The 23,085-nt window shown below is 42.5% G+C and overlaps 4 protein-coding genes across 6 annotated transcripts in view; 2 read left to right on the top strand and 2 right to left on the bottom strand.

The window, feature by feature from the left end:
• Positions 1–1,971, top strand: part of LOC133129074 (tumor necrosis factor ligand superfamily member 10-like) — a 3,580-nt gene extending 1,609 nt beyond the window's left edge. The window contains exons 5-6 of one of the 2 annotated variants that reach the window (XR_009708793.1): positions 87–916; positions 1,551–1,971. Coding sequence is in view for 1 of the 2 variants with exons in the window: in XM_061242898.1 (XP_061098882.1) it covers positions 87–517 (431 nt within the window). In the remaining variant the exon portion in view is untranslated. Of the gene's footprint in view, positions 1–86 lie in introns of both variants that reach the window. The other variant, XM_061242898.1, reaches the window with a different exon arrangement.
• A 2,563-nt stretch (positions 1,972–4,534) lies between these two features.
• Positions 4,535–10,737, bottom strand: msl2a (MSL complex subunit 2a). 2 transcript variants are annotated; one of them, XM_061244046.1, is made up of 3 exons: positions 10,362–10,737; positions 9,265–10,284; positions 4,535–7,761 (listed from the first exon to the last, which is right to left on the bottom strand). In XM_061244046.1, the coding sequence occupies exons 2-3, from the start codon at positions 9,404–9,406 to the stop codon at positions 6,200–6,202; spliced, it is 1,704 nt and encodes a 567-aa protein (XP_061100030.1). In that variant the 5' UTR covers positions 9,407–10,284; positions 10,362–10,737; the 3' UTR covers positions 4,535–6,199. The 2 variants fall into 2 exon arrangements, with proteins under 2 accessions (XP_061100030.1, XP_061100029.1); XM_061244045.1 differs by having other exon boundaries at positions 9,265–10,737.
• An 857-nt stretch (positions 10,738–11,594) lies between these two features.
• Positions 11,595–19,598, top strand: pccb (propionyl-CoA carboxylase subunit beta). The gene is made up of 15 exons (XM_061242157.1): positions 11,595–11,927; positions 12,246–12,365; positions 13,622–13,690; positions 13,781–13,837; positions 14,164–14,277; positions 14,386–14,496; positions 15,107–15,215; positions 15,922–16,042; positions 16,415–16,496; positions 16,642–16,765; positions 16,873–16,980; positions 17,752–17,852; positions 18,596–18,694; positions 19,054–19,153; positions 19,234–19,598. Exons 1-15 carry the CDS (start codon positions 11,637–11,639, stop codon positions 19,353–19,355), a joined length of 1,728 nt encoding a protein of 575 aa, XP_061098141.1. The 5' UTR covers positions 11,595–11,636; the 3' UTR covers positions 19,356–19,598.
• A 983-nt stretch (positions 19,599–20,581) lies between these two features.
• LOC133128480 (cohesin subunit SA-1) overlaps positions 20,582–23,085 on the bottom strand; it is a 51,114-nt gene continuing 48,610 nt past the window's right edge. Inside the window, exons 33-34 of the mRNA XM_061242051.1 lie at positions 22,560–22,640; positions 20,582–22,309 (exon numbers count right to left, since the gene is read on the bottom strand). Of these exons, the coding sequence (XP_061098035.1) occupies positions 22,286–22,309; positions 22,560–22,640 (105 nt within the window). The 3' untranslated portion in view covers positions 20,582–22,285. The remainder of the gene's footprint in view (positions 22,310–22,559; positions 22,641–23,085) is intronic.

Raw genomic sequence — 23,085 nt, 5'->3', positions numbered from 1 at the left:
CACACATTTTCCACGACAGCTGTCACGTCTCAGACTTGTCAAACGCAATAAATATTAAACTTATCTTTTTGGCCCTGTTGCTGCAGGACCGCCCACTTGGAAAGTTCTGGGCCAAAAGATTGAGTCTTGGGAGACGGATAAAGGCCTGGCTTTCCTTCGCAACATGAAAATGATCAATGGGGAGCTTATTATTCCCCAGGCCGGACTTTACTACATGTACTCTCAAATCTACTTCAGACACGCCCGCTCCCTTGAGGACGATCGCTCAGCCAGGAATGCACAGATGCTACAATACATTTACAAAAAAGTGGCCTCCTATTCTGAGCCCATTCTGCTGATGAAAAATGCCCGGACCACCTGCTGGTCTGAAAATGCGGAGTATGACCTCTACTCCATCTACCAGGCTGGGGTGGTTCAGCTCAGTACCAGGGACCGCATCTTCGTGACCGTAAGCAATGTCAGTGCTGTGGACATGGATGAGAAGTCGAGCTTCTTTGGCGCATTCTTGGTCACGTAGTGGTGGGCCTTGAAGCTGGTTTTAGTAAATAAAGACTAGGTGCACCCCAGGTGGGTGTCGGTCAGTCGTGGAGAGGTACTGGTCCAGTGAGCAGCTTGCTCCAAATTGTTTTACCAAATTTGTCTTTCTGGCTGAGATCTTGAGGGAGCGTGGTCAAGAAGAGCAAGGCCGGTTTATCTCAGGGTTCTCTGGATCAGTGAGCAGGGCTAGCCCCTCTGGTCCTTGTGGGTAAGCGATTGGCCAGTCAGAGATCCGGGGATGAATCTTCACAGTATGTGAAGGGGAAGTGCTGGACAAAGGACCAGGCCATGGCTACGATCCATGTTGGTTACAGTCAAAGTGGCAGTACGGTGCACTGCAGGAAGGGAGATCATGAACAGCTGCAGCAACATCTTCTCTGTGAGAATATATCTATATCTATAACTGTATATCTAGAACATATGGTCACACTTTACTGGAACCCCTTGCCATAGGGTTGACATAACACTGGTATACATATGACATAACAGCGTTCACAAGATGGCTTAACAGATGATGTCAGTAGACGTCAAATGATATAAAACTGTCATACTTTTATCTGTAAATGTTATCGGACAGATGTTACTGTCATAAAATTTAGCAATAAAAGTATGACAGTTTTATGTAATTTGACATAATCTGACATCATTGCTTATGGAATCTTGTGACAGCGGATATGTCATTCATTTGCCGGTTATCTCAGCCTTATGGCGAGGGGTTCAATTAAGTGTTATATCGATGACAATATATCTAAGAACATATTACTGTATATAGTATAATTCTTATTAATCTGTTGAGTGAGCATTTTTCAGACACAAAATGTGTGACATTTAGTAGTCATCTCATGGTTTAAGATGACTGTTAGCCGTCTACAGCTGAAATTTTCTTTGTGAAACCAAAATGTTAATTTAAAATTTAAATGTATTATTTTGATTTCACAAAAATGTTCAGCTGTCCTCAAGCATGCTTTAATACCCTCTGTCAATGTTATTGTGAATTTCTTGTTCAATACTAGTGGCAAGAACTGTGGTTGCAGAAATAGCATCACCACTGGGCAAGCAGAAGGACTGCAGCCTTCATCAGGGAATAGCACAGAGAGGCACAGGAAAATAAATGGTGGATATCACTGAGTAACATGATGAACAAGACAGGTTGTATTGAACAGAACAGTCTAACTTGTTGCACTTAATTGTGCATACTAATAAAGAAAGGTAAGTCCCAACTTACAACTCTCAACACTAAGTAAGTCTTTTTTGGGAAAAGAATCTGACCTGTTTAGAATACATTCCTGTCTAGATATTGTATTAATAAGCATATCGTTGACTGTGAAGTATTTGAATGCACTTTTTTGAAAGCACTGAATGTATATTTTTTATATTTTTGTAATTGCATTGCTAAAGCCATAAGAAATAAATGGTACTGGTCAAAAAATTGAATGTTGTTGGTAAGACATCCTTTGGAAACATGACTGGAAGACGATTCATACACTAACAGCTTTGCTCACAGTCATCATTACATTACATATTACTTATCTGAGGCTTTTATCCAAAATTACTTACAGTTGATTAGGCTTAGCAGGAGACAATCACCCCTGGAACAATGTGGGGTAAAGGGCCCAACGGCTGTGCAGATCTTATCATGACTACACCGAGGATCGGACCCTGGGACCTTGCAGGTCCCAGTCATGTACCATAACCACTACACTACAGGCTGCCCCACATGAGGCCATAGCAGGCCCTATGAGCATCCACAAATATTTTTATAATAGAGATGTCTTCATTTGTATCAGCCCATCCACATGATGAACACTTGCTCAGTGCTCAGTGCTCCTTGATGGTAAAGTTACTCTCCACTTGTATGCAGATGCCAGTCATCAGTTTAGACCAAGGGTGCACAACTCGGATCCTGGATGGCCGGTCCGCATGCAGATTTTCATTCCAACCAATTACTTTAGTTTGTTTTCTGACAATTCTATAAACTTTGCTGGTTCACTCCTTTGCTGGAGCACAGTAACATCTTTAGGTTACACTTGCAGTCTGTGTCTGTAGCTGGTGCTCATACAGATGTCATATCATGATATGGCTCAGTTAATTAAATAATTAAGTTGGTACAAAATCCTGAAATGGATCAGCCCTTGTTGTGCACCCCTGGTTTAGACATGAGCAACTTCTGCTCTTAATTATTAAATTAACTCAATCAGGTCTAAATCTGATATGTATATAAGCACCAGCTACAGTCACAGACTGTGAGTGTATCCAAAACAAAAAACAAAAATTAAGGTAACTGGTTGGAACAAAAACCAGCACATAGATCAGCCCTCCAGGACTGGAATTGTGCAGTCCTGCTCAATAGTCACACCACCACATGGAGTGGCAGTGTAGTGCAGTGCAGTGCCAAAAGAACTGTTACTCCGGTTTGCAACCCTGTATTGTGGGTTCCCCTCCTCAGTGGGGGAGTCTTGGAATCTCATGTAAGGTGCTAAATACTTCTAACAATGTAATGATCAATTAAAGGTTTCTCTCCAGACTGCTGCCAAGGAAGTGACCCTGCAATAGACAGTACCACTGTCCAATTGTACAATTCCACAGAGAAAGGCAGACTATTCAGAAAATGGCACAGTCTAGCCTGCATAGTGTGGGTGTGGTGCTTTGCTCTTTGTAAACACTTGGCTAACCACGACACGTGACCGATTTGGACCAGTCATAGACAAGCTTCTGTTATTCATAATAACAATCACATCCCGTGCCCTACCCAGAACAATGAAGTAATCTAACTGCCTTACAAAGCTATCAGTTTATTGGTCTTTACAATTTACCTTCTAGAAGAGCACAATTGCTCCATCCCCAATAAGATTTAAAACAAAAAAAGGTACAGGGGCCTGTACCCCAAGCAGGATTGCGTAGTTAAGAGGATTCAGGCACCGAGTAAAACCTGGACCCTGCAAAATCTAGAATAGACTGATGTAAAACATGACTGTCCCAGGTTTTACTCGGTCTAGTTACATGGCTGACTCTGTAATCCTGCTTAGTGGAACAGGCCGCAGGTCCGCGCCCTTCCATACTCTTCTTTGTTATGGAAAGCCATATTTTATACTGTTTTGGGGAATCCCCCCTGGCCCAAATCAGTCAGGGCACCCTTCCCTTCCAGTCACATGACTCACAGCCAAGATCAGTGCGGATTGGCTAGCCCACTGTGGCTTGGAGCTCATTAGGGTGGAACAGGAGCCGGCCATAGTGTCACCGAGGGAGCAGCAGCGAGAGCCAAAGTCAGCAGGATATCCCCTGCCTCCCTGACCAATAGAGAAGCATGTGGTTGAATGAGCGGCTGCCATTTGCTGGCGTCAGCTTTATGGTCTTCCCCAAGACTGTGATTCTGTCAGGACTGGTTAACACAGCATATGAACAAGCCCCTTACACAGGGCCTTGGTTGTCAAGGACAGAAGGCAGCAAATGCAAGGCCATTTTAATGGCCACTTTTACCATCCCCTACTGGGTAATAGCAGTTATGATAGACATATTTTTACCCCTGTTAAATTCCCCAAATTCTCTCAGAATCTGTACATATTTTCCATAAAAAGTGTCTGGCCTGCTCACTACACATAAAGCCCCTCCTCTGTGCAAGGACATCAAGTAGAACATTTTCCAATTACACAAAATGCCCCATCTGTAAAGACTCGTTGTGTTCAAATCAGATCGTATGTATTCAATATGCAATATAGTACAATCACTGGCTTCCACTGCCCCCTTGTGGCTAAAATACAGAGGCAGAACAATTAGAATTATGTATGAACCTTACTTCCAATGATCGAACACACCTGGATTTTCTGCAAGAATAATACCATAAATGCGTTAGGTATTTTTAATGAGACTGACCAGGGTCATCTGGTCAAACTGCCTTCAATTTTTCCAATTATTTCTAGTCAGCTGGAGCCCAAATCAACCATCTTAATGGAGAGTATTTCACACATGAAAAAAATGAAAATAATTCAAGACAACAAAATATTTTTAAATGTTTACTTGTTATCAAAAATAGTTTCTGCCATCGCTTACAAATTAAACAGGAAAAAGTACAGACTGGACACAAACCACATTGCTTTTCTATCGTTTCAAAAGCACATTCACTGGAAATGACACCAGATAAAACTACAGAGCAATGTGCACCATTACACCTGTCCAAGAATACCTGCACATTCATCAATTTTAAGACTTCTGTACACAAGGTGAAGAACTGTGAAGCATGCCATGTGAGAAATTGTACTGTGTGAAGTAGAAGCTTGGGTGAACAAAATCCAAATAAAACACATCAACGTACATATGGAGGCTTGCAACAATTCTGGCAGAAAGGATTTTTATGGATTTTTGTTTTTCTGTAAAAAGCCCAGAAACAAAAACAGATGGTTACGTGCTGAAAACAGGAGCTGGACCACCTACAACATTTGTTGTCTTTGATGCATCAGACCTTTCAGGATATACCTTGCATGCACACCCTCCAATCCGCCATTCTATTCCCTGTGTCCAGGATCTTAAAACCAGGAGACGTCGGTTCAGCCCAGACATAGAATTCTAAGCTAAATTTGAAAATAGTCCTTTCAATTACTCCATTCCACAAATCCCTGCAAGATTCCTCCGAGCCTTCAACTCACTGGTATTGTACTGCAAAGAATGGCTGTTGACGCAAATCATCGCTCTTTTGTTTTCGCTTTTCAGTGAATATGAAGACAAGCCTGGTGTTTGTGTGCACTGTGTGCTTACCTTTACTGATGCGTGGCGATGTTTCTATGGTTACCAAGTAGCTTTGGTCGTTATTTGGCCTGTTAATCAAGTTAAGTGCTAAAATCTGAGCCCCTGCCTACAAGAGAGGAAAGTCTGATGCCCACCATAAGTGACAGCCAGGTCCATTCTGTGCCTGCAGAATGCAACATGAGTCATTCATCCGCACGGACGGAAATCTAAAATATTAAAAACATGGGTTTGAGCTGTACTACATAAAAACATTTCACATTTGGAGGGAGGGGGGTGGAGACAGATAGACTGGTTATTTTAGCATTCCAGTATGTGTTACAATAGATTTTTCAAAGCCACAAGAGAAAACAGACAATTGCTTTCCAAACAGAAACCATTACGAATAAGACAGGGCTAGAAGACATTGCACAAACTGAATTTGTCTACCCTGTGTGTTGAAATGGTATCTGTAGAATTCAATAAGGCTTCCATTTTAGAAAAAGAAAAAAAAAAACATCGCAGATGTCAATGCAGTATTTCCTGAAATGAGTTTTCAAACGCAATTTGATGAGCGTACACAAGATTATACATTACAACTAGCCTTGAAGAACATTCCAGATACCGCTTCCTTCATGCTGATGCACAGAGCATGACACACAACAATCAGGTCAACATTACTCTGCCAAAGATCACGATGTATAAACCCCCTGCAGGAAAAAAACCTTACAGTAGCAATGCACTCCGACTTAACCTTGCAACAGCAATTAAGACAAAATACATGACAAGGGATTTATAGACAGGAGCTTTGGCAATTACTATTCATTTTAACTGGACCAGAACCGTAGCTGCCTAATTGTGGTGAATGCCCCATTTCCACAGCCCTCCTAAAGAATAACAAAACAATATGGTGCACGAGGGTGACCTTGTAGGCAGAGCTCAGTGGTTAAAACCTCATGTCTAGATTCTCGTCGAAAATGTCGCCCTCATGCGAGCTGGCAGCGAAGAAGGCTGTGACAGGGGAGCAGGCCGACATGTTGAGGACGCCGCCGTTGGCGCCCGCGTTCCGCACCGCTATGGTGGCCAGGTTGATGCCCAGCGTGAGTCGGGTCTGCTCCAGGGCCTTCTCGGGCACGGCAAAGGCCTCCAGCTTCTTCTCGCCGTTGGCCATGTAGGAGTTCTGGCAGCCCCGGCAGATGCAGTCCAGGCAGGCCTTGCGGTTGGAGTAGCACGGGCACCGCTGCCCGCGGCACGTAAGAACACTTGGGTTTTGGGTGGCCCGGCCGCACTTGCAGCCTTTCTTCTCCTGGGTCTTCTTGTAGACCGCTTTGTTGACGCTCCCCGACTCCAAACTGTGACCAGGGAGACGGTCTTTCGATTTGTCCTTCTTGGGAATGGTCGGTCTGGACTTTGCGTAAAGCTTCTTGGCCCCATGGTCAGGGTTCTTCCTAAAACCCTTGCTGGGCACCAACAACAACTTGCTAACTTTGGCCATGCTCCCATTGGTCACTGTGGCTGTTGGCAGTGCCGGGTCATCGGCCTCCTGTTTAACTATGACAGGAACCACCACCGCTGCTGCAGGAGGCCCGTGGATAATGTTGGAGATGGGCAGTGGCTGGATCTTCTCGCTGTCGCCCTCCGACCACGACCGCTTGCGGTTCAGCCGTACAGTCTTGGGCGTGGCCGCTAAGCAGGAAATCCCAGAGGAGGGTGGCTGTGGGTGGCAGGGAGCGAGCACTTCAGGGTCCTGTACAGAGGGGTGCAGAGAAAGGTCATTTGGGGTATCCGACGCCCCTGGGAAGGTTTCTGGGTCTCCCTCCTCCTCGGGGCTGGGGTCGAGCCTCCGCAGCACCTCCTCCACGCTCAGCAGGAGGGGGCCGTCGCCATGGTCGACATCCTCGTCGAGGCCGCATACGTCGACCAGTTCGGAGTCTACTACCAGGCTGTCGGTAAAGCTCTGTGGTTTCGGGCTCTCTCCGCAGTGCATGGCAACGGGGGCAGACACGGCCTCTGGGGAAGGCACACTGCTGGCTGCCAGCTCATCTTCACCAAGTGCAATGAAGTCTTCAAGCCTGTCGCCACTGGTCGTGAAAACCGTTGTGTCAGGAAGAGGCTCCCGGAGATCTGTGGAAGCTTCCGGCTGAGCGCCACAGTCCGTCTCGGAGGCTGAAGGCGTCGGAGAACGGGAGGAACTCAAGGACACCGAAATGGAGGGCTCGTCCAACCCCTTTTCGGTCCATGACAACCCCTCTTCCAGCAGTTCTAAAACCTCTGGATAGTCTTCAGCGGAACTAGTGATATAATGTGCCAAAGAAGACTCTGCAATGTACTCAAAGAGCTTCTTGTAACATTCCACCAGAATAGAAAGCTGCTTACTCTCTTCAAACTGCTCATCCTTACACCAGCTGCATGACTGTTTCATATTCATCTTTTTGCCATTACAAGCTTTGCAAACATAGTGCTGGCAAGATGAGTTGGTTGGCGCCATTGGGTCATTTAGTAAATTCCCTAAAAAGGTAAATGAAAGAAAAAAAACATCATTAAATATGTTTTGGCCGGTAAAAACTTCAAAAAGCCATATTTACAAGTGTAGTAAATGGAATAATTATGTTGCCTAAGCAATGCGATTAACCAATCTAAATCGGTGGCAAATGCACGGAGCCCACGCCTGATTATCCCACGAACGGGATACAGGAACAATTAATAACCATGATATCATTAAATAAGATACTGTGAAAACATTACATCATAGATGAAATCAAATTATGGGTTGTGAGTTTTTATAGGTGGTCCCATTAAGGATCACATAAGATTGATATTGCGCATTTATATTGGCTTCCTTAGCAACGCTGGATAGTATGAAAAGCGAGATCCATGCCCTTGATTCGCTCCAGATACGAAGGCTTTTCAGAATTCGTGACTTAGGTTTCCTTGGAGATGTGCACATAAGACGGTCTGAACTCCAGTGGCAATCAACTAACGTCTCTGTTATCCGGCTGTCAGTCGCGATTTGAATTTCTCGAGCGTTTAGTAGACCACCTCATCTAAACATCCAAACACGCTAGTGAAATGAGTACAGCCGATACACTAATGCTACAGCATTAAATACATGGGTACTGCATGAAACTGAAAGTGAACGCGAGAACGTCCGCCAACAACCCTGAATGACACTAAAAAGTAATACATTAATCAATTAAACATGCATGCAAATACAATGAACAGAAAAAGAGCGATACAATTAGCCTACAGGGTCCACGGAAATAAAACCATAAAAACGAAATCAATATAAAAACGAGATTTCCTAAGCCAATCAAATGTACATTCTGATGATTTGTAAAGACTCCGCCTCTAACGTTAGAATGTTTTAAAGTACTAAAACCTTTATAAATTAAAGAAGCGAGCTGCATAGAAAACGGATAGTTTCTGAACTGATATGCGGTGGAAACGTAGGTCCAACATACATGTGTACTATATGTAATATATGTGGCTAACGTTGGTTGGAAAATGTCAGTCTAAATGGACTGCTTTATTCATTCAGCAACAGTAACGTTACACAAAGCCGCCTCGAATAGCCTTGGAGAATTAAAAAAATCATCTTGTCATACGTCTTCGATTACACATACGGTGCACGCATGTTTCAGGATCCACAATTCAATCCATTGGATTTTCCAGGGCCTAATAATATTCTATAAAACATATCCTAATAACGTTACATTTAGGAAATATTGTTTTGAATTGGTTACGTTAGCTGTTGCATGGAGAGAAAAAACGCGTTACGTTACTATACTCTAAACTAACTTGGCTTTTTTGCACTTCTCCGGAAAAAGCAGTAAGAGTTCAATCGCTCTCAAAAACAGCGCACAATGTCAATATAGACTGCAAAACACGAACGGGCCAACAAGCATACGCTTGAATTCATTTCAAATTGACATATATATATATATATATATATATATATATAGGGTATATTTGGATATTTGGAATACAAAAAAAACAACAAAAAAAACTCACCGCAAACAAGGCAGGACAGTGACAGTTTGAAGAAAGGCAAGAGCTTAAACAGCTCGGCTAAGGACTGTGGGTCCTGGGGGTCGCACTGCAGCACCGAACGACAAGCTGAAACATACAGAGCAGTGGCATCCACCGGGTTCATCGCAGCAATTACGCCAGGTAGCTAGCCAGGGATAGTTGTGTGGGGGAAATCGTACACAAATATTCCACTGATTCGACTGAAAACGTCCTCCCAAAGAGAGCCAAGTGGTGCTGGTGTGGACGAGGTTCGACAAGCCGTCGACAGAAACCATGGAGGGCGGGCAGCATTCAATTCTTGCAAAAGACACTAATTAATATAATGCCAGATAAGTGCAGAAACCAGCTAACGTTACAGCTCCAGGGATGCAATCGAGGGTATCGTTTCCACACAGCAAAGGAAACAGGATGTTCTATTTGAACTGAGTGAGACTGGGAAGCAACCGCTGTGGAAGCAACATTAAGCTTGCTAGCTAAAAAGTATTTAATCTTAAACACCAGGCATCATCAGGCGTTATCCCATCATATGCCCACTTGACCATTAATCAAAACTGGTCAAAATGTGTAAACTTATTTTTAAACACATTTAAATTTGTACATTTGTAAACAAAGTTATCGCAGTGTAGCCAACCATGAAGGAAAACACAGTGGATTTGTGCTAGCACGCTAACAGTCTAGTGTGTACGCTACTTCCTCCTGGGAAATATCTTGGCAGTCTTCCACATCAGACGGGTTTGAAAGTTAGCTAGTCCTTTTGTTAATCGCCAGCGAACTTCTAACGTTCATACGAGTCAAAGTTTGCTTCAATATAAGGTTGCAGTAGATCGGCTACACTGCACCGACATTTAAAAGGAACATATATGCTAAATTCCGGGTTTATTTGAACTCTACTTCCCTCGTGGACTTCTGGCTCCAATTCAAGACAAAAAAGTCATTCCTCCACCCAGTACTGCTCCATTCCAATTCATTCAGGTAATTGTTCACCACTTCCCATGGAAGTGTCTGTAGAAACAAACAAAAGGCAGCCTCAAATCATCCTGAGGGCATACTGTTCAACGTTATTAGAACAGGAAGTCTACCTGATAACTATTTTCAAGCAGGATAGAAGCAACATAAATGATAGAAACGAAGAAAATTAAGTCCACGAGGCCCAGTCAGTCGCTCCAGAATATCCTAGCCGTTTTCTCCTTTTCTTCAGGATTTATCCCGTTTCACCTCCTCACCGATGAGTTTCGAGAAGCCCGATTTCGTGTTCCAGCAACACTGCACATGCATTTGATGCCTGTCTTGATGGATTTCGCTTGTTTACATAGCAGAATAAGCATTTGCTTGTACTAGAATCTGTGTACGTGTAAACATAATTCAGCAGTCTGGTACAACTAACTGGCAGTTTCGCTTGCGAGGGAGATTTTCCGCAGCTTCACAACAGTAACTGAAGTAGGAAGATGCACGCTGGTCCCCATCTCGCGATATTTACGTAGAAATCCCACGAGAACTGTGTTACCTCGGGTACGCGAGTGCGCTTCAAAACAGATGGGAAATGTGGGGAATCGTATAATTTGGGCAATTTTACGTTTACAGTATAATTTCCAAACTGTTTAAAATACACAATTAAAAGCAAACAGTACAGAACAGCATCTGAATAAAATCTAAATGGAGTAACACCCTTGTATATGTGCTTCTAGCCAGCGCTTTACATCCCGGCATTGGCTAGTGGCTACATATCAAATAGCTAAGCTAGCAGCAGCAATAGTAACGTTGCATCCAGCTTTTCTCCCAATGAATCACACGCTTTATCGTAAACATCAGCAGTCACAGCTTCGTCAATATAATCTACTTTATGTTACCTAACCTTACTATTGTTAGCTAGTCAACGTCGGTTTCTTTGACCCATGAAATGACGAAAGTTATGTACAGACCAATACCCAAAGAGCTGCAGATATGAATAATAAATGGCGTACAGTAATTATAACGTAATATAACTGCAAGATTAGTCTATATGCACTATACCCACAAACATGTGAATTCGCCAAAGCAACCTAAAATTATGCTAGCTAACGTTTTATTTGATTACTAATGGGTAAAGATTCTATATTCTAAAATGTGGGCGTGTTGTGGGTGTTGTTGGGATTGACCACTCACGCAAAACCAATAAATATTCCGAAGCTGCTGTTTCTGGGAATTATAGTTCTTGCCGAATGACATTCAAAGGCAAGGGAAGGCAGCCACAGGTTAGTCAAGTTTCTTGGTCCGCACAGTCATTAAAACCCCATATCTAGGAACTCCCGCCCCTCCACAAAAAGGCTGTTTTAGATTGGTCTTGCGAACTAAGCGAAATCGTTGATTGGTCATGAATGTATAGTCAATCAGCCATTTTTGCCAGGCTGTCGACGGAGTGTCACAAAGCCATGGCAGCTTTTACAGTAGCGAAATACAGCAGATTTCTGTGCAAACTCCGAACACCCTACAAAAGCCTGGTACCAGTTGTTAACGGAGCTGCATTTGCAGTGCCACAGCCGAACCTGCAGCGATATGCACGGTGGTATAGTATCAGCCATCTCTCCGTCGAGGAACGCATAACCCAGAAACGGAAGGCGGCGCTTATTGGAGGTGGTCAGCACAGAATAGATGCACAGCACAAAAGGGTAAAGAGTGTTAAAGAATATTAAGTTATGTCACTAACCTGGATGATAGAAAAAGTAACGTTAGTGTGGAAACTTGCTACTCAGTTTCAGCGAATAAAGTTTTATACCTATGACATTTTTGTTCGCATTATTGGGAGCATATGTTATGCGGCATCTACGAGAGTTGGCTGCCTTCAGCGTTCAGAAACCCTTTTTTTTAATTCATTATTATTTATTGCTAACTAATGTAGTTTTTTCCGCAGGTAAGCTAGCTACCCAATTTGAATTTATGCTAGCTGTATGTTATTCATGCAATTATTTACTGTGTTCTTTAAATAGGGGAAGTTGACTGCCAGAGAGAGGATTGAACTATTGCTGGACCCTGACTCCTTTGTAGAGTATGACATGTTTGTGGAACACCGGTGTTCAGATTTTGGGATGGAGGCGGATCGCAATAAGGTATTGTATTCTCTCCCTCTCGCCCAGATTCTCTGTCATTTAGGTCTTTAATGGTGTACCACTAACACTCTTGACAGTGGGTTCCATGCATAGGTATGTAGATTTCCTCTGTTTTCAGTTTAAACAGAACATGGAAAGCCCAACTCTTGGGAGAATGAGTCCTACAGGATTTCAAGTCGCATGATCTGGAAACATGTGATGTCACCAGAAGTACATTGCATTTTGCCCTTTAGGAGATGTTCTTGTCCACAGCGGTTTACACAAACAATCAATTTCTAGCTGGATGTTTTACTGAAGCAACCCAGGTTAAAAACCTTGCTCAAGGCAGTGCTCCAGGTTTTGAGCTCCACAATTTGAGTTTCATAATCTCTACTCCTGCCCCGAAGTAGTGTCCATCCTCCCTTATTTTGTAGTTTCAGTGATCTGAAGTGATTACTGATTGTGACTAGGCAAAGTTTCTGTCATGCTGCTTTCATCTACACAGGCCTGGTGAAGGAAGATTTTTCCAGATATGGACTGTTAAACAATTGTTGATTGAGAGCAAACTGAAACCATATTTGCAACCCAAAGGACTGGAGTTATTTAGTTTTTTAAATTTGAGTAAGGTCTGGCGGAGCATCTCCATTAAAAGCCCCTACTGCACAACAGGTGTAGGAACTCAATCACACTGTTCCTGTATCCTACCACAAAGGCCAAAGCATTGAGTGACACATTCTGGTAATTAAAGTTAGAAGTTTTGTGTTATGCATCTATGGCCACTGTCTTTTATGACAAGATTACATTACATTACAGTCATTACGCTCTTAGCGTCTGCTAAATGACTGTAATGTAATGTAACCCACGTACAATAAAGTGCAAATCAGAACAAGGGACAAGTTAGTCGAAGACCCTAGAGGAAAGTACAGTTCCAAGTCCTAGAGTGATCACATAAATAAAACTTGAACCATTGAAGAGTACATTAACTTTCCAAGTAGCATGCCATGGTTGGCAGCTAGAATACCTCGAATACTAAAATAATTATATACAAGTGCAATTATGACCTATAGCATACACATAGGTTACAGGGCTAATTATAGCAGTGAGGTAGGGAGGGGAAGGTGCAGCCTGAAGAGGTGAGGTGAGATGATTAAAATGCACCATTTCAGTTTCTCTTCTTCATAGACCATCTAGATTGACCATCCAGAAAATGTACAGCATTCAGTGTGAAATCTGTGACAGTGTATTCCTTCGGTTTCATAATGTGACTATTTTTGCAGTTTCCTGGGGACAGCGTGGTGACAGGGCAAGGCCGGATCAATGGGAGGCTGGTGTACGTTTTCAGCCAGGTAGGCAGATGCTGGGACAGCAGATTGGCAGTGTGGCTAGCGGCTAATACGGCTCTGAGCTCTCTCACTTCATTTCTGTTCCCTCTGTAGGATTTCACAGTCTTTGGAGGGAGTCTTTCTGGAGCTCATGCACAGAAGATCTGCAAGGTGAAGAATTTTCAGTCTTTGACAGAACTAACCAATCAGACCTGGGTCAAATATGTTATTGCTTTGGATTCAAATACTTTGCTCTGCTTGATTGATCTTACCCGGTGCAACTGAGCAACCACGAGGACCAGAAGTTGGGGGTTTGTACTCTTTAAGGCTATTTCATAGTTTCCAATTCACCAGACAAGCTCAGGCAAGTGTAGGATTGTATTTGAGTCCAAAACGATGACGTATTTTACCAAGGTCTGGAACAAACCTGCAATCGTGTTTGAATTGAACAAGCAAGCTAGTTGTGGAAGTTTCAGCCTCCATTTTGTCTCTCTCAGGTCATGGACCAGGCAATGCTTGTGGGAGCTCCAGTAATTGGTCTCAATGACTCTGGTGGAGCCCGCATCCAGGAAGGCGTGGAGTCCCTGGCAGGATATGCAGACATTTTCCTGGTAATGGAAACCAATGCATTCAAGGGGCCGTGTGGCCACATAGTGTGGTAGAAGTGGCCCCTGATGATCCCTGTTATCTGAGTTTTCTCCCTCTTTCCCTGTGCTCAGAGGAACGTGTTGTCCTCAGGGGTCGTCCCACAGATCTCCCTCATTATGGGACCTTGTGCTGGAGGGGCCGTCTACTCGCCTGCCTTAACAGATTTCACGTTCATGGTCAAGGTGAGAGACATGGAAGAAATTTGTTGCTAGTGTGCGCTAAACCGCTAAGAGAGGAAAGTTGTTCCTGCTGTATATAAATTTGAGCCATAGCAGGCCTAACTACAAGTGTGACAGACAGGTGGAAATCAGTCTGTTGATTGCATGTAAAGCGTCATCCACAAGCTGTCCTATGGCTGCGAGCAGGAAGTGACATTACACATCGTGTGGGGCAGGGTTTCCACTCCATACACCAGGGGTGCACAACGCTGTTCCTGTTGTGCTGTTTTTGTTTCAACCAATTACTTTAATTCATTTTTCTGACCGCTCTATAAATTGTCGGTTCACTCCTGTACTTGAGCACAGTGCAATCTTTAAGGTACACTGGCAGTCTGCAGCTGTAGCTGCTCCATATACAAATGTCTGCTCAAGACATTATTTAGCTAATTAAATAATTAAGAGCAGGAGTTGGCACAAAATCCTGAAGCAGATCAGACCTTGCTGTACACCCCTGTCATACACAAACACAATGCTTCTAGTAAAACGTGGAACAGCACAAGTGTATACATCCCTGTGCCAGCATATTTCACAACTGCATTGGGTTGTGAATTTACTCAATTTTTCATATTGACAGGACACTTCATACCTCTTCATCACTGGACCGGACGTGGTCAAGTCGGTCACCAATGAGGACGTGACCCAGGAGGAGCTGGGAGGGGCTAAGACCCACACCGCAGTATCTGGTGTGCAACACTCCTAACAAGACGCAAACTGTAGCGCCAGTGCTCAGAGCACAGCTCTCTGTGGTTCCCACAGCAGACACTGGATCCCACAGCCCTTTTAATGAAGCTTTTGTCATCTAATGGCTGCCATAACTGATTTTCCCTGCAGGGATTATGCAAATCCTTTCAAAGGGGTTTCGCCAGTGTGGACATGCACACAGGCTGCATTCAGCCTTTGGAGCGCACAGTGATATGACAGTTTTATAATGCGCTGAACTTAATTGGATTCAAGCAATGGCTTCATGTTCAGGACCCTCAAATGAAAGCACTGTTTAATTAAGAGGACAGTGCTTCCTGTTTGGGCTCTCTTAATGACCTTGGACGCTTCTGAACTGTATGAGTGGCTGCTACTGGCATTGGGGTTCTTGTGTGGCATTCTGTCAGTTCTGCTCATTTTCTTTGGATAATTAAGGTCATGGGAAACTGAGTGGCCATAATATATGTTTCAAAACGTCTTTCAGCACATAGCCCAAAACAAGTAGAATATTATATCATATTAACCCTAAATTCAAGTTATTGGAAAGTACTGAGGGCCTTGTTAATGGGTGGCAGTTATGCAAGGGCGGGCTGGAATTGAAGTAATTGGGTGTCCCACTGTTGCCATTTCTTTTGTTTCACTGATGATAATGGTTATGATTGTCAGCAATGTTTAATTTCATTCCTTCAGGTGTTGCACACAGAGCATTTGAGAACGACATCGATGCCCTGTTAAACCTCAGAGAATTTTTCAACTTCCTCCCTCTCAGTAATAAGGACCCAGCCCCTGTTATTGAGTGTCATGACCCCAGGTGAATTGAATTAATTAGTTTTGTTGAAATCCATGGGATGGAAAAGTTGTATGGTAAAACTATGCCCTCTAGTGACACTTCAGCCTCATTGTTGTTTGTCTTTACAGTGCTATCTCTTTATGTGTTCTGTGGGGCTGAAAAATGAACCTTTATCCATCCATCTTTTTTTTTTCTTGTTTAATTTAGGTGGGCTGTTATTAATAGTCCACATCCAAGTCATAGAACTTGTTCACTGCATGATTAGACTTTGAAAGCAAACTATATTTAGAAAATATGACTTGACTGACACCTTGTGGTCCAATTATGGAATGACAGTTTTAAAAAGCAAGGCGTTTATTTTAGAAAGCTTAAATCAGGTGTTGAACATTGCAGTGACCGGCTGATACCTGGTCTGGACACTGTCGTCCCATTGGAAACTACTAAAGCCTATGACATGTTGGACATTATTCAAGGAGTAAGTTGTGGCCTGTCTCATACTAACATGTATAAAGTTATTTAGATATAAAGTGAATATATTTGATGATATATTTTTGATAAATTTTATGTTGTGATGTAGAGTTAATCTTTGATTACAGTGCCTTCCTGTTTTTTCATCCCAGATTGCAGATGAGCGGGAATTTTTTGAAATAATGCCAAACTACGCCAAAAACATTGTGGTGGGCTTCTCGAGGATGAACGGGCGCACTGTGGGGATTGTGGGAAACCAGCCCAAAGTGGCATCGGGTGAGCGCAGAGGGAAGGCGCAGTGCTATTTTGGTCTGGCGCAGACACGCAAGCCCTGTTGTTTATATGCTGACATGTTGTGTTTGGCTTTCTCCTCTGGCTCACAGGCTGCCTGGACATTAATTCCTCGGTGAAAGGGGCTCGCTTTGTGCGCTTCTGCGACGCCTTCAACATTCCCATCATCACTTTTGTAGACGTTCCCGGATTTCTGCCCGGTAAGTTTGTCAGGAGAAACTATCCTGGGTTGTGTTTTTGTGCCGAGAAGAGGGCAGTCACACTGGTCTGGACTAAATTTGAGTATAAATCACTTCTCTTGCAGTTTAAAGATTGTAGCAATAAAATTGACATTTTCCATTCCAACTATTGGATTCTGGCACAAAAGATAACTTTTCAATGCTTCAAGAAAATTTTCCAATGTTTTGGGGGCAGGCCTTTAAATTAAAGGGATTAACAAAGCAAACTACTAGAGATTCTTCAGGTTCAGTTAGCAGAATTTGGGGGCATAAATGTAAATTGGCAGAGGATCAATTTAGCAGACATTAAGAAGTATTATTTTTACTGTTCACTGTGTGGAATAGCTTGCCAGGACATGTAGTGGCGGCAGAACCGCTGGGGTTTTCAAGACCGAACTCGGTACAGTCTTACCATCTAGCTTTTAGGTAAACTTAGCATTAGGTAGTTTAGTGGTAGGAACAGGCTAGCATTGCTGGACTGAATGGCCTGTTCTCATCATTATGTTATGTTACTGGCCCATTCCAGTAATATAGATAATTGCATCATTCTTAGTGGGGGACTTTCTGTTGTACAGCAGTATTAGTGAAGACATATCTTAATGTAAAGCACAGCACTAATAATAATAATAAATGCCACTGGAAAATGTAGAACAAATACACAGCTCTAGATGGAATGCAAAGCAGTGGGCCCAGAACTGAAGAACTGAAGAGCCCTGCATTGCACTGCCTTTAAACGGCCTTCTGGTTCCGCAGGGACCGCTCAGGAATACGGCGGCATCATCAGACACGGCGCCAAGCTGCTGTTCGCTTTTGCCGAGGCCACTGTTCCCAAAATCACCATCATCACCAGAAAGGTACGCTGCAGCCACATGGAAATCTCAGGAGGTTTCACCCAATTATGAAGCAGCACCAGCCAAGTTTCCAACTGGATGACTTCGATACAGCTCTTTAAAAATTGAGACCAATGTGAATTTATTTTTAGTGGAGAATGAGATAGAAAAATAGTCATTGTTGAACCATTCCTAAAAGAGACATTGTTATTTTTTATTATTTATGGGTATAAACGTTAGTTTGTATTATTCAATGTATTGCAACATAATTTTTATTTTGACTTTTCTGCAAATGTATGTTCTTAATGAGAATCATTTTGTTTGGAATTCAAATCAAGTATGGTCAATAGTTCATGAAAGAAGTTTCCAACTGGATGCACGCGTGTACTTTGAATATCTAAAGTTAGATTTTACAAGCCCATACACCGTGCAACTGAAAATGTGATGTGGTCTCTCAATTTTATCCAGAGTGGTAGTTTTTTTTGTCTGGATCAGGATCCTTGGCAAAATGGAAGTGCATTGAAGAACATTCTAGATTTCCACATTTAACTGTGGAAATGAGTGAACAAAAAAACCTTATCTGGCCTAAGATTCCTTGGTAATAATGTGATTGCTGATATTTTAAAATATTGATATTGTACTAAATTGCTTTGTCTAATAGCCACTGCATTTACAGCCTGCTGCAGGTGTTATTGCAAAATAGATTGTTTACTGAAGTGGAGATCCTCCACCAGTGGTAAATGTTTTGGCCTTCAAATGTTTTCAAGGCGTATGGAGGCGCGTATGACGTGATGAGCTCCAAGCACCTCCGAGGAGACGTCAACTACGCATGGCCCTCAGCCGAGGTCGCTGTGATGGGCGCCAAGGTAACCATGGATGGCAACATAGTTAATTTCTTCATGAAATAACTACAAGATGTAGAGGTGTTGGTAGGTTCAAAGAAGGGCAACCAGATTGACTCCAGATATAAAAAAAACTATGTTCTGAGGAAAGATTTAAGATGCTCAATGTCTTCAAGCTTAGTAAAAGGAGACTTGGGGAAGATTTGAGTGTCAATCCTTTTAATAGATTAAAAAGCCTCAAAGTGAACTAAAAGAGATTCTTCAGGTTCAGTTTGGACTGCCAGCAGCAATTGCTTCTGTGAAGTTTCTTTGGATGTAGTGGACTGATGCATTTATTTAGGCTACTGTAGCTATTTGAGATGGTCTCCCCATACCCTGCCCAGGGCGCAGTCCAGATCATCTTCAGAGGGAAGGAGAACCAGGCCGAGGCTGAGGCAGAGTACGTTGAGAAGTTTGCCAACCCCTTCCCTGCGGCAGTGCGAGGTAACAACTCAGAGGCTACTCCAGTGAGCAGTGCAGAAGTTGCCTAGTGCAATACCTAAACTCCGTTCTCTTACCACCAGGGTTTGTGGACGACATCATCCAGCCTTCCACAACACGGAAGAGGATCTGCCGGGACCTTGAAGTCCTTTCCAGCAAGAAGCAGACAAACCCGTGGAAAAAACATGCCAACATCCCTCTCTAAAACGGTTTTCGTAATGGCGTTTCACGAGTGCTCTCGGTGCACTTCCCTACTGTAATATTTTTAAAAGCTCAAAATAAAAATGTTTGACATTGAGCTTATGATCTGGAATGATCTTCTAACCAGCATAGAATTTTTCTTTGGGAAACCTAGAGAATCGCTGGTTTGGCCCCTCTTGCAAACACTGCTAGCATTGATTCAGGAGATTGCTGTAGTCCACATTAAATCCACGGCTTTGAGAATGCATGCTGCTTTGTGGAATAGATTTCAAACCAAGTACTGATGCTGCTTGTATGGAATGGTTGAAATGGTTTAAATGCCTTATATGGTCTGCCTAAGTGAAATTACACAGAATTTTTCTTTTTCTTTTTTACATGCGACTATAGACACGTTAATGTCAGCTGAATGAATCCGTGGCCAAATTTATGATTGACGCTGCAGCCCACCAATGGTGGTTAAAATATGTTGGGGAACTGTAAAACAGACACACTATCCTGAACATGAAGGGAGGTGTTCATATTCTATCCTTCAAGCCAAATAAACTTATTTGGAAAAGTTGGATGAAACGTGGGGACCACACAACATAACGTCAATAGGCTAGCGTTAGCGATGGACACATCTGCTCAAAGGTAAGATATTAATAGGCAGAATAGTTTACAAGATAAGCAAACATGTCTAGTCTATAAGCTATATTTAAATCATTAAAGGTAATTTGTCAAATGTGCTGGAAAGCAGTTTTGTGAACACTGGGAGTATATTAAATTAAGGTGGCATTTGTGGAGGCCATTAAATTGAAAGGTTAATATTGTAATTGTACCCTACGTTTTGTGTGACAGAAATGCATTTCAAGACACCGCTTACAATGTGTTAATCCATACAGGCTATATCCCCCTGGCAAATACAATATGTAACCCTTCAACAAACAGTTCAGAATTTAAATTGATTTTTTTCCATGCTTTTCATTTCTTATACCCTACATCTCAATGCATTGTGGAGGTGTCTCGATGATTTTACATAACTTCTAAATATAGCCATGCTAAGTATAGGAAGCCAACACATTGACTTGACTGGCAGTGAAGCAGGAACAACTGCAATCACTGTCATGCAAAGTTGCCACCTAAGCCCTATTTTGAGCAAGAGAAAAAAAATAATACTGATGCCAGTTACCATTGAAGTAGGATAATGTCACACTGCAATTATTAAATGACATAAGCGATTTAACCAACACATCAAGATTACAGATTTTATTTAATTAAAAAATCAAAACAAATTTATGTTCACAGAAAAAAGATTTAGAACAGTTTATTAAAGGGAAGGGGATACATCCGCATTAGGTTGTACAAAAGAAAAAAAAACGTCTTAATATTGAAAATGTACAATTTACAGGATTACTAACAAAACCAATCAAGGAGACACTGGGAATATAAAAGCTATCGCATTGGAACCGAATTTTAGACCCACCCACATGAAAAGTACCTAAGATATGAAACGGTTGTTGTGCAGTCTACGATATAACTTGTTTTTTGACAACATGATGACTGAAGCACAAGGTTTGCTGTGGCTGGACTCTACCATGCTGCTTCTATTATGCCCACAGAACTACACAGGTGACATGATAATTCCACCACTTTAAATCCAGCTAGTGACCGCCGTCGCTCAATCCTGGCTTCCCAACATTTTCTGTCGTGATTGGAGCTGGTGGTAGGGTAAAGCGCACTGTCCACAATTTGGCAACAGATCTGTCGAAATAGAACTGTACAAACATTTGAACAAAAACCTCACTTGATTCAAAACTTCATACTAAACTACTAAAATTCAAAATATGTTTTTTTTTTTCTTTTTTTTCTTTTAAACTATTAATTTGTTTAAAAACTCCTGGTTACATTATTTGCGTTGCTGACCGGAAAACACTCGAGACCTAAATTTGAGCTGTACACAGTAATACGGTTTCGGACCTAGACTAAAATGAGACTTAGACAGTTTACCGTTATGGACGTGTAAAGATAAAATTTAAATCGGTTTCAGAAATTTGTTGAGAATCAGGGCCTTAGTGCCCTTTCACACAGACACAGCCATTGGAGGCAAGTATGGCAAGAGAAAGCAACTTGCCACAAACCACAATACACCCGTGTTTTAATCGCTTACCACCACAAAATGACCTTTTCTGTTTTCGTAGTCGTGAGGGGGCCAGTGTGCGTGGTTAAAATGAGTGTTTCTATGTACGATGTACATCACACTGATATTTTTGCATGTGTAATAAACAAGGAGACAAATAAACAAAAAATAACCCCAAATACCCAAAAACAAAACTGCCTTTTGACCAGACCAGACACAACACTGAACTAATGACCTGTACAGTGGCCTAGTCAGTGGTGGAGGACATCACAAATAAATGTACACCTTCAAACTAGGGGGGTAGTGGCACCTGGTACCTGACTTCCTCAGAGAATAAAGTGTACCACAATGTTAACCAAATCAAGTGCGAATCCATACATGGAGTACTGCTGCAATTCTAACAGGCATGAATCTTAATCCTTTTTTTTTTTTTTTCTTGGTTAATTTTTTTTTTTTTTTTTTTTAAACATACAACTTTTTTTTGTAATTAGAAATGTAAAGTTTAAAACTGATCCTTGAGGGAGTTTATTGGGCGGGTGGCACCAGTATTGTTTGCTTGAGGGGGGAAAGATGGGCAAACTTAAGCCACGGAGACGTGAAGCCACCGGGCTCATCGAAAGGGCAACGACAATCCTCTTTATCCTCGACTGGAGCGATAAGACTGACAGGTTTTTCATGAATCTTTTCTTGTTCAAAAAGTCCACCCCCCTCCCCTAATACATTTCTCAAGCAATCACAGTTAGAAGGCCCCATTGCTCCGAACATAATCCTTTTTTTGTCTTCTTTCAGCCAACATTCCCCCCCTACTTTGCATCTTCTCAGAACATGGGCATGGTGAATCCCTGTAGAGACAGAAAACCATTGCTTACTAAAAAATTTTACATTAACTACAATGTATAGCGTTCTCCAAAGGGTGGAAGAAAAACACAATTTTCTCTTAATACAGCACCATTTATCGCTTGCTTGCATGGTAACTACCTAAATTATCTTAAGACCCAGTTTTCAAAATGCCAAAGTATTCCTTTTAACTCTTGCTTCCGGACACCAATAGTGAAGAGTTCAGCGGCGTTTCTCTGGCAACATCATACTCACCGATTCATCCTCTATCATGGCCGCCGAGTCGAAGAAGTCTGGTCTCAGTTCTGCTCTCTCTCGTCTGTTCCTGGATGGAGGCTGGAGGACAGTCAAAATCAAATGGAACATTATGAATGGCTGTATTTACACCAACGATACAAAACATTATGACCACCTGCCTAATATGCTGTTGGTCCTCCACGTGCCAAAACAGCCCTGACCTGCCGAGACATGAACTCGACAAGACCTCTGAAGGTGCCCTGTGGTGTCTGGCACGAAGATGTTAGCAGCAGATCCTTCAAGCCCTGTCTGTACGTTCTTTTGAATTTGAAGGTTATGTCATCAGGGAGCGTTGTCGTGGTAACCTGCTACGAGCCTTTCGCTTTCACTGTACTTCACCATGCTTACTAGCGAACTATCTGAGCTAACCCTGCTACATGTGCCCATTGTAGGTGGTGGGCAGGGGTTAGCATCTGACAGCAATGTGTGTTGTAACACATTCCTCCTATAGCCTTCTTTAAAACTTAAACGTTCTGCGACTTGT

This window comes from Conger conger, chromosome 5, assembly GCF_963514075.1.
Source record: "Conger conger chromosome 5, fConCon1.1, whole genome shotgun sequence".
NCBI classification, from domain to species: domain Eukaryota; kingdom Metazoa; phylum Chordata; class Actinopteri; order Anguilliformes; family Congridae; genus Conger; species Conger conger.
This window is presented reverse-complemented; position numbering and strand designations above follow the sequence as displayed.